Below are 11,806 nucleotides of genomic sequence, written 5' to 3' on the forward strand. Positions count from 1 at the left end.
GGTTCTATTTAGACAAGATTAAGATGTGAAATCATTAGCTTATATCTAAGGTGAACCATTTTGCTACCATAACACTCCAGAATGCAGGCAGAACCAGATTAAAATGTAATTGGGAATTATTTAACAAAGTAAATAAAAAATACAGTATGACAAAGATAATGGCAATACCTGGTTTTATGAGTTAATATGTACTCATAGGGATCCTTATGTAGTTTGGTGGTTCTATTTCTATTTGATTTTGATAACACTGCCTTCTACCACCAGCTTGGCTTGAAATGGAAGGGAGATTAAATGAAATTGTGTGATTTTTCTAAAGCTGGTGATGAACTAACTGGTCCTGCAAAAAGAAAGAGCTTAATTTCAAAGGCAGTCTTGTTCTCAAGCTAATCAAAGAAGTTCAGAGTCTAGAATTATTTTCAGTTCTAGATGCTAGAACCAATTGGCCAACCTTTCAGTTCAAAAACAACCATATTGGAGCTGATTCTTTTATTTTGGACAATAACTTGATCCACCTGCTAGTTGTGAAACCTGCCAAATTTCTTATTCCAAAATCCAAGGTTTAGGCTGAGTTCATTTAAGCCCTGTAGGTCATTGTAGTATAACAGAAATAGGTTATTTTACAAATCTATTTAAACCAGCCTTGCTAGAAAACTCCTTCCTCTGCCAAATATAATCTTTCAACTTTGTGAGTGAAATCCGTTTGGGGGTAAGACCCCTTAAGGAGTGAACAAAAGAAACCTTTGTATTGTGTCAATTCCAGAGCTAAAAGAAGGCAGTGGGTGATTCAAAATGTAGTTCCACCAAAGAGTAGCACAGTTCATGACAACAGGAGCCTTATTCTTATTCTTCCTGATTTTCTTTCTTGTTTTTCCCCCCTTTTAGTGCATTTGGACGGGAAATGTTGAAGCGGAACATTGGTGTGGTTGTGGTGGGATTTCCTGCCACTCCAATTATTGAATCCCGAGCTAGGTTTTGCTTGTCAGCAGCACATACCAAAGAAATACTTGATACTGTAAGTTTTCCAGTTTGGGGCATATTTACAGTAGTGATAATTGTGTCTTATATGGGCCTAGATATAATGGAATTATTCATAAAATTACCCTCAATTTTTTGTACCTCAATTTGAATAGTGTCTAACACAGATGGTGGTAATAGACAACTTTTTACATCTCTCTCCTAATACCTTCTTCCTTAAGTCAGACAAGCAAAATGGTATTCAGATATCTGAAGAACATGTCCCCTTTTTCTTATAAAGGATACAAAGATGACATAATTTCCTCTCTTGTTATCCTTATTTTAATCTATCCCCTTATTTTAACAGAGATGAAATGATGTATCCCATCATAGACCACTAGTTTGGTGATAGAGATGAGACTTCAGCTAATAGCATGACTCCTAGTACTAGATCCTTTCTTATACATGATATTTAATATTTCCTGTAATTAGTTGCAATTCCATTAATGAGCAATTGAGAGAAAGGGAAAAAAATCTGTAATTTTGCAACCACTTATTTTATATTTTAAATTTTCCAAATTCTTAGGGCTTTCTAAAGGCCCCTCTTCTTATTTCAACAAAGCAAAGTGATTAGAATCTTTTAAAATGTGCTTTTTCCCCTTACATTTGGCAGCTACCTTATTTAACTTTGAGTTTAGCTCAATGACCCTTTATGCTCCAATTTCTGTGGTCTCTTTAATCCAATTTCTGAACCCTGTCTTGGGAATACTATAGCCTCACATTCTGTAAAGCTATAAGGGAGAAAAAAAATCATTTGAACTCCATGCTCATGTAGATTTAATGCCTTATGCTAGATTTTAAGACAGAGAGTTGCGTTTGATTTTCTGGTCTGCCCTTGTACTTTTCTTTTAAGCAGGGATTATGAGTGTTCGTTGCATGCTTCTTCTGTGGCTATAGTGAAAAATAAGACCAACTCTGAGAAACAATTTAGACTTGTTCAATATGGTTATCCAGTTTCTCTTGCAGTTATGGAAATTGTAGGTGAACTAGTGAAGTAATTGAGTGTAGTCTTTCCACAAATTTTCAAATATCTGGGAATATTCAATTTAGCCTTTAATTTTTAACCTTATGATAGTTTTAAATTGCATTTGAAATGTTCACATCTCATGGCCTTTGGGAATAGGCTCTTCTTGTGGGCAAACCTATCATAAAATAAAATAATAATCAAATTCAAATTACAGCCTTTGTGAACAATGACTTTTCCAACAAGATTACATAAATTAGATTTGTTTTAAGGGATTAAATTTACTTTCATAACCTGTTATATTTACATTTCAAGGATATTGTTAAAGAACAAGTTGGGACGGGACTCTTAATAATTCATTTATTTCTAATCCATGGGAAATCCTTACATGATCTTATATGATGTAAATAAAATGTAATTATTTGGTGATTTTTCCTGATTAAAGCAAGAATTACATAAAAGTACTTGAAATCATTGTTCCTAAATGAGGTTGGCCACCTCAAATCAATGCAAGTATTCCAAATTAAAAGAATAAAAGAACTGGGGGACCAGTCCAGTTAAGATGATTACCTGGAATATTGCCTCCTCTGAAGCAATACATTCAGCCCTATCATTAATAGCATGGTGTTTTCCTAAGAAACCACTATCCAGTGATTCATAAGTTCAGGATAGACTATTTGTTATTAAATGGTGACATATATGTAATGCTTCCTTATTCCTGTTCTTATTAAATAAACCCACGCAATGGGCATTAGTTTTCAGTTACAATTTATAGCTGTTTTATGTAAATAGAACTTCCTTGACTGGAATATTTGGCATGGGATCAGAGGGAAACCTTGAAACCTGTATCCCTTTGGGCCAGTGTGGGTTTTTTCTTTCATTTTATGGTGATGAAAAATATTACACTCTTCTAAAATCAGAGTTCACAAATGCCATTTCCTTTGTGGTCTTGGCAAGTCACATGGTCTTTTTCTTTTAAATTAATAAAATCCTAAATCAGAGTTTAGGAAAAAATGGTTAATGGACTTTCCCAGCTGAAATTCAAACTTAAATTGTTTCCATATGGAGCTTTTAGTTCAATATCTTCTCAAAGGTGCCTACTGTTCTAGAGACAAAGTTCAGCTTTTAGTAAACTCTCATGTTTTCTCCATTTTGGAATGAAGAATGTCTTTCTGCTCAGCCTAAGAAGCTTGGAGGAGCTATTTTATTTTCATTTTTCTCATTGCCATTTTTAAAAGAAGCATTCCTGATTACCTAACATAAGTAGTTCAGTTTAACAATTAATGGCTTTTATAATGACTTAACAGTTAAGCCTTTGGAAGAGGGTATGCAAACCAGAATCTTTGAGAATAATATTGTTGCCACAGGATTGAAAAGAAGTTGTTCAACCCACATTTGTTTTTGTGATTTTTGGCTTGTTTTTTTTTTTTTTTTTTTTTTTCAACAAAACAAAACCAAAAAAAAAACTTGGGCTTCAGTGGGCTTGGGCCTGCCAAGAAATATACCTATCACCTCTCATAAGAGCCCCAAAAGGCAAGCCACTTATCTCTATGAGTAATTCCATCTCTTCTGATCGGATTAGCTAGTTGATATTTAGCAACTCTAAGGGTTAAAATACTTGGCTAATGGTAAATTTTAATTAGAGGAGCTTGGCCTCTTCTAGGAGATAGAGCAGAAAGTCTCAAGGTAGGAGTGCAAGCTTTGGGATGTGGAATGTATGGCAAGAGGGGAAAGTGCAAAATCCCCTTTTCACAATTCATTTATGAAGAACCTATTTGGCTTGGTGCTGAACAAGAAGAATTAAAACAAAGTCTCTCTCTTCTGTTTTCTTCTTTCTTTCCTGGTACTAGTCCTCTCACTGAGAGAGTTGTATTTGTGTTCTTTGACTTATAGTAAACAATTTTGCCAACCTTTTTTAGAATGTTCTGCTCTAGGTCTGATGCTTTGTGGTGGAGAAAACCTCCATCATATTAATTCTTTTGTCTGCACTAATAATATTCAGAAATTGATTGAGAAATTTTCCAGTAGTGTCTTAACTCATTTATAGGAAGGAAAGATATTTATTTTAGATGAAGAAAAAAATTAAATGTTCAATGAGACAAAACAGTGTGAAAATACATTCAGACATGTAGGAAAAGAAGAGATGAATAAAAGATTGCAGTACATTAAAAACTAACTGCAGAGAAAGTGGTTGAGAGTCTTATTTCTTTAAAGAAAGTTTGAGGGACAGCTAGGTGATGCAGTGGATAGAGCACCAGCCCTGAATTCAGGAGGACCTGAGTTCAAATCTGGTCTCAGATACTTAACACTTCCTAGCTGTGTGACCCTGGGCAAGTCACTTACCCCAGCCTCAGGGGGGGAAAAAAAAGAAAGAAAGTTTGAAATATTAACTATCCAATTGAAACTTGTATCTTTGAAATATTTTCCCCCTCTTTACCTGTTGAATTCCTAGCCATCCTTTAAAGTCCAAATCAAATGACATTTCCTCCAGGAATCCTTCCTGGTAGCATCCTTCCCATTCAAACCTCACATATTTGTAGTCTTGACAAAATATATAAATATATAAATATATAAATATATATATAAAATATATTTAGTCATTTATTATTATATAATGCATATTTTATTCACATTTTCCCCTTATTTTTGAGGCCAAGAATCATGTTTTATCTCAACTTTGTTATTTCTCTTAGTACCATAATATTTAACACACTGTAAGTGATTAATAAATGTTAATTCTGTTTGTAGGAGGATCATTCTGGGGGGAAGAGAATGTAATTTTTTTTTTTTTTTTTTTTTTTTTTTTTTTTTGGATCACTTTGGTGGTTGAGGTTTTGGTTTTCTTGTTTTTCTTCTTTGTTTTAACAAGTCAGCAAATATTTATTTAATACATACTGTATGCATAGCAGCATGCTAATGATTAGAAGCACAGAGACAAAAATAAAACAGTGCCTGTCTTACAAAAATTCACTAATCCAAGAAGAGAGATGAATGATATCAGCCAGTACATTTGATGATATTCATAGGTTCTTCAGCGTATCCCAAATTTATGCTTCAGTTAAACAATTCACATCCTGATTTTCTAATGTTAGGCCTACATGGAGGTTGATATTCTATTCCCTAAACCTAATAGTGTATAGTAGGCACTTTAGAGACCTACAAAAGAAAAATATAGTCCCCACCTTAAAGGAAAGATCTCTGGTTGAGTGAAGAGAATTTTTTTTTTTTTTAGCTGTATGTACTGTTTTCCTGACTACTGAATATTAGAGTATAGCTTACTCTATGATGGAACCAAAAAGGTGAATCCTCTATAAGTAACTGTGGTGAAGGAGACATGCAGGTGTCCTCCTGATTAGACTGATTATTTTTTGTCTTTGCTTTCATCAGGCATTAAAGGAAATAAATGAAGTTGGGGATCTGTTGCAGCTGAAGTATTCCCGTCATCGGTTGGTACCTCTGTTGGATCGGCCCTTTGATGAGACTACATATGAAGAGACAGAAGATTGAGCCCTCTTGGTGGCCTGTAAAGGACACCCTCCCTTACCCAGGACAATATGTGGCCTTTCTGAGCCCAGTCTAGGAACCACACTTCTGTGGCTGCTTCATGTAAAAGACATTTTCTCACAATATTGAAGGTGACCACATCCAATCCAAATGGCATTTTGTAAATAGTGAAAGTTGTTTCACGTTCTTTCTCTGCTGCATCTCTCCTTCAAAGAAAGGTGTCTTATTCTTTGCCTTCCCAATCCTCACACAAACACAAAGTTTTGGAAGGGAAAAAAAAAAGGTTTTGTTTTATAGTTCTTGTCCTGGTGAAATCACGATATCTTAGCCTGCCTTTGGCTAACCCTGTAAACCAGTCCCTCCCCTCACATTTTTCCTCCATCACTCTTGTCCTGAGTAACCATTCTCTGCACAGATGTTGGGTATAGAGTGGTACCTGCAAAGAGAATTCACTGCATTCCTCCTCCTTAGGAAGCAAGTGCCTTCCACTTATCTCCCAATTAATTATCTCCCAACCAATTACTTGAAAGTAATTAATTTAAAACCCTAATTTAACCAGATAATCAACCAAAGCTCTCTTTATTTAATTTTGTCTTAAGTTTAAACACTTGAAACTTAGCTTTAATTTTTTTTTTTTTTAAGATAAATGTTGCTGACAGGATCATTATGTAACTCCCCCTGGTCATGGCCCTCCAAGACTTTGTCCAGTATCCATTTTCATTCTGGCCAACAGATGTGTCTTACTTTGCCATCAAGTGTTTCCTCATGATAGTCACAAACCTAGAGTATGTCCAAACAGGACAGAATTTCTCCCCATTAAGCATGTTTAATATTTATGAGATAGCCATATCCCATTCCTATTTAATCTCCTTTTGCTAATGAAGGCAAATTCCTGTTTTGGTATTTCATGTACAAAGCCACTGCTGGCTGTGAGACAGGATTTTGTACAAGAAGGGGTGCTGATAGGATCTCAGAGAAAAGTATTGATGTAATTGACCACAGTTCATGAATCTCTTTCTTATTGCTTCCTCTATCTCAGAATTGTGGCTGTCCAGGGGAAAAGTTGTTTCCAGTCAAGACTTAGAATGCTTGAGTAAAAGAGGGATAAGTTCTCTGCCTGGAAACCACTCAGTATATTTCTATGAAAGGATTAACAGTGCTACACTAGCTTTTTTAAAAAGCTCACTTCCTTCTTCAGGTTTTATCCTGATCACTATTTTCTTTTGTTGTTTTCCATCAAAACACCTACTACATGAAAGAGATACGTGGTTACATTGATTATTTTAACCTGCTTCTGACACTGAGAAGCTTTCCTGTTTCCTTGTTAGCTGTTTTCTTTTTTCTGAGCAGTTCAGATTGCATCCTTCTTCTGAATTGGATTCCTTGGACCCTCTGCCAAGGGGTACTACTTATATATTCCATGTATATCACACAGCCAGAAAGAAAATCTGGATACCACCATTCCAAAGTTATTCCTCTTCTTTTAATCAAAATCTAAGGGAAAAATGTTCTTGACTTTATTATGTCCAAACTTATCCTGTCTTTCCAAAAGATAAGGGACCATCAATCTTCTCAGGGGAAGGTTGGGAAAGGAATGGAAAAGTGTTTTGTGTATGGATTTTTGCGTATTGTGTATGTTTTCAAACCATTTGTTTTACTGGCAAAGTTTCTCATCTCAAATTCTATCCAGGCAGCTTGTTATAAGCTATAGTATGTTTGTGAAGAAATACTAAATTGTTAAGTAGAAAGCAGAAAAAATACTATTGAAAGGGTGGATTTGTTATTTGCTTTAGTGTATTAAATATGTTGATTTCCCTTATACCCAAACTGAAAGTCTTTGGGTCAAGTCTACAGTTTGTGTTGTTTTGGTTTTTATTTTTGAAGAAAGTTGAATGGAGGTGGAGAAGACTATGGGTAATATATATATATATATATATATAAGTTTTTTTAAAAATGAAGTAACAGAAAGAGAAATAGTCCTTTGGCATAAACCAAGCAAATAGCTAGCTTTTCCTAAATGAGTGCTTTTCCATCATAGCACCAATATGTCAACCAGCAACTTCTGCCTGTTAGTTGAAAAGAATCTCCAAAATCTCATTCTTAGACTTTCAAATTAGTACATTTTTCTCCCCTACCATTTACCTTGGGAATAAAAGAAGTGGTAGCAAATAAAAATGTGCAACATTTTATGGCCAGTTTTAAAAATTGATATTATCACATTATGCCAGTGTAGAATAAACTTGAACAAGTTTTAAATTTAAACTATGGTTTTATTTATAAGGGATAAAACCCTTGTGTTATCCAGAATTCCATGCTTTCTCAGAGAGAATGAATTACACAAAATGACTGGTTGTCTCCCTTTTTGATACTATGATACCTATGGTATAGTCAGACTTATAGTATCTTTATTTAACTAACTGTTTTGAAATCATTAAGTCTATCTGTTGGTTAATGAGGTGGAATCTGGTACACTAGTCAAAACAGGACATCCTGATAAACTATGTTGTGGGAATCTGATGGGATTCTAAGATTGATCTGTTAATTAATTATCACCAAAAGCTGGGATCCAAAGTATTATATTAAGTACTGCAAAATATGCTGTTTTTTTCTTTCCTCATTTTTACCTCTCCTCTTATCTGCCCTCTGTCTCTTTAGTGAATGATTTAAGCTGTTTTGAAGTTCATGTTCTTTGGAGAACACATCAAATCAGTCCTCCCATCTGAGAAATAAAGTTGTTGAATTCAAATCCAGAAGCTATCTCCCTACACATCCAGTCATATGAATCAGGTATAACAAGTAGGAAGGATTGAGGTGGTAACCTCTTCTGAATTCATTTATGCTTTCACCAAACACTTCACAGGGTGCTTGTTTTAATACAAATAAAGATCATAAAACATTCCTGGAGAGATTTCCTTTAGGAGTAGGACCTTGGAGAGTCTTCTGGTTATTTTTGGATAGAATCATCTTTTCAGTTCTTTGAACATGCAATTCAAGAACTCAACAATATTTTGATCACTTTATTGAGACTTCACTTCTCAATATCATTTTGGAGTGAAAGAAAAGGGGCATTACTTTCTGAATTCTTTTTCCTTAATTTACTTTATTTCCTTACTCAAGTTCTTTTAATTTCTTTTTTTCTTTTCTTTCCTGCAGAGGAAACTGGTATAATATATTGTTTATGGTATTTTATGATGATACATCAGAAATTTTTTATTATTTCAAATTGGATGCAGATATGTGAGTCTCTCCAAATGCATTTGGCCTAAATTGTTTGGGTTTTCTAAGGGACTAGCATCCTTTTTATCCCCTCTGAACCTTAATGTGGAATCAGCCTCCATATTTTTTGACAAATATATATTATCTAGCTGAATTTACCAGAATCTACATATGCCTCTTCTGCCTGTTCATGATTACATAGAGTATGATGAAAAAATGTCCTAGTTCCTTCAAAAGAAAATCCTGAAGTATAATCTATTTCTTTCTCTTCCAGCTGTAAGGTGGCTGTCTCCCTCAATAAAATTGGATATGATAGCTGTGCTACCCTATTATTCAAGCCATAGTTAGGGAAGAAAAATAGTTTATCCTAGTTAGGATAGCATGGAGGCATGGTATAAAATATCCAAAAGAAACTTGGTACCTATTGAAAGCTTCCAGGTTCCATTAACTATAGAGATTACTTGGGTGGGCCATTGTTCCTTACACAGTTTTGTTAAGATACTACCTATCCTTTCTCCTGGTGCTCCATATATAAAGTGATTTTTTTTTTTTTTTTTTTTTTTTTTAATTTTTGTTTCTATAACTTGACCCATGTGATGTGAAATGAATGGAACTAGAAAAGTTCTTTTCCTTGTGTGGTCTCATTCACAATGTGATTCATGGATTAGTGTTGAATATTCCATGCTATTAAAATAGGACAGGGCATCAGTATAAAGAGGAAAAACATCAAATCAAGACTAGAAGACTGAATACTGCTCAAAGAGCATTCAAGTGGGGCTGCTAGCTGATTTACAAGGGGGTACAGCTGTCAGCAGGCAATTCTTTCCAACACTCACCTGAAAGAGAGAAGCATGTCTGCTCCCTGCTTGGCTTTGCTAAAATGCAGTGTAGTTCTCAGATTCCCAGTCTAGAGCCATGTGCCTGACCCTGGCAGAATTTGGCAACTGTCTCTTTCCCTTTTCATGAAAAACAAATGCCTAGAGCAAGAAGTGATTTTTGATGAATGTAATTTGGGAAAAAATGTTGTGTCCTCTTCTGTCATTTTTCGCCACTCAGATTTCCTAAGCATGTCCTGCTGTAGGTTGAAATGCCTGATTTGGGGAGGGAACCAAAGAGATTGTTTTCCTTTCTTCCAGTAAGAATGCTGTTTTGTACCCTTTAACTAGTGAGTCCAGAGTTACTTTGTTCTCATCCCATTCCAAACTTAAAGAAAATAGGGAAGTAGGCAGGCAAGAAAGACTTTATTTACTGTACAATGCACATCATAAATGGCCTTAAACTGTGATTCTTTTTGGTATGATGTGTTTTCATTAACTGACCCAAAAGAATGCAGTAACTCTTAAACTGCAGGTACCATATCTTAAATGAAGCATTACCTGCAGCTTTGTTCTTGCTAAGCAAGCGGAGGGAAAGGGAGTGATAGAAGGAAGGAGGAAACTTCCTCTTTTGCTTTCTTAAATGTATTCCCTTAATATGATCTCCTTGGATGATCAGGGAATATTCCTGTGCATATAGAGAACTGATTCAGTTCAAAACTTTCTCAGTTCTATATCTAAGACCTTCATGCAAAGCTTGATAACTTGGCCAGGAATCCCTAGAGAATAAATAAGAGAAAATAGTAGGAAGAAAATTAGGGCTTCTTACTGCCTAGTATAGGGTAATGACTGATATTTTCCTTCCTCGAACAGGGGTCTTATTCTAGTAACTGGAAATGGGCCAATGGTTGGAATGATAGGAGAAGCACAGAATATGTTACATCACCCCAACGTCTTTCAACCAAAACTCCCATACAATCTTTCTTGATGATGTGTCTCTGTATGAAGGCAGCTAACATAAGGAAGACAGGGATAAAAGGTATGGGTTAAGAATTAGGGAAACAACTTTTTTTTGGAACCTAAGGTGGCTAGTGGCCCCGGATTTTTCCATTGCCATAGAGGAGAGGACAAAATGGAATTGCAGGGAGTAGGGTGGAATTGTCCCTCCCTAATCCTATAATGTACATAAATATACATACCCTTGGAGGGAGGAGGGGAATAGATTGTAAATATGAAACATTTTAAATAAAATTTTGTAACTGATTTCCCCTCTACCACCAAAAAATAAAGTATTTTATGCCAGATGATCTAATTTTTTTTAATTGTTGGATGATTGTGAAACTGGGCGCAATGGAAAGGAACTGTTCATTCAGCTTCAAAAGTGCATGTTAAACCCTGAAGGGGAAACTGCCTGGGATAAATAAGAACAATCCGTGCAAATCTATTTGTGTTTTGCCCAATAAAACATTCAGAAAGATGGATTTTGGCTTCATTCTTTAAAATCCTTTTAAGTAATGAACAAGTATCTGGTTAAACATAAGCTGAATTCTCAGAAGGGGTGTTGGGGGTCTCTGTATGTTCAACTGACCTGAAATGTATTAATGTATGAAGCCTTTTGTGTTTAGAATCTCTCCTTCCTCCTTTTCTTCCTCCTTGTCTTAGCTCACTCCCCTCTTAAATTACTGAATTCTACGTAAACTTTTGCAGTTTTTCAGTCAAGCAAGCAGTTTCTGAGTGGCCATCTTTCTGGCAACCTTATGACTGATTCTTAAGCATCTCAACGAATTTTTCTTTCTGTAAGTTCTGAGGTAGATACAAGCCCCTTTGCCTTCAAATCGTATTTCAGGTTGTTTTTGTTTTTTTTTCAAACAACCTAAAATGAAGGGTCCTTTCAGGAAAGGATTTGACTGCCCTTCCACATGCTTGCTTGACTTAAGTGTTTGGCTGTTCCTCGCTCTGAGGGTACTAGTTGGGTTTTTTTGTTGTTGTTTTTTCCTCCTTTCTAAGCATCGCTTTCTTCCACTATAAAACTCCAAAAAGTTTCGAGGAAAAGTCTAGCGAACGAAGTAACGTGATTTTTATTCAGTTCTTGGGTGGTTTGATTACATTCCTGCCAAGTCCACGTGTGGGGCAGTGATGGTATGAAACTTAGGAGCAGCACCAAATCTATAATTTCAGTGGTGCAAGAAAGCAAGCCCCCCACTCCCTTAAGCTTCTTTATGCAGAACAACCCGAATGCGTTTCAACAGAGCAACAAGTTTTTCATCACCAGGGTCCTGTTCCTGCCGAAGTC

At 35.5% G+C, this 11,806-nt stretch overlaps 1 protein-coding gene across 1 annotated transcript in view; it reads left to right on the forward strand.

Annotated features, from left to right (window-relative positions):
• Nucleotides 1-7,744, forward strand: part of SPTLC2 (serine palmitoyltransferase long chain base subunit 2) — a 129,644-nt gene extending 121,900 nt beyond the window's left edge. Inside the window, exons 11-12 of the mRNA XM_074289885.1 lie at nucleotides 883-1,012; nucleotides 5,366-7,744. Of these exons, the coding sequence (XP_074145986.1) occupies nucleotides 883-1,012; nucleotides 5,366-5,485 (250 nt within the window). The 3' untranslated portion in view covers nucleotides 5,486-7,744. The remainder of the gene's footprint in view (nucleotides 1-882; nucleotides 1,013-5,365) is intronic.
• Nucleotides 7,745-11,806: the final 4,062 nt, after the last annotated feature.

Source organism: Sminthopsis crassicaudata, chromosome 2 (assembly GCF_048593235.1).
Source record: "Sminthopsis crassicaudata isolate SCR6 chromosome 2, ASM4859323v1, whole genome shotgun sequence".
NCBI lineage: Eukaryota > Metazoa > Chordata > Mammalia > Dasyuromorphia > Dasyuridae > Sminthopsis > Sminthopsis crassicaudata.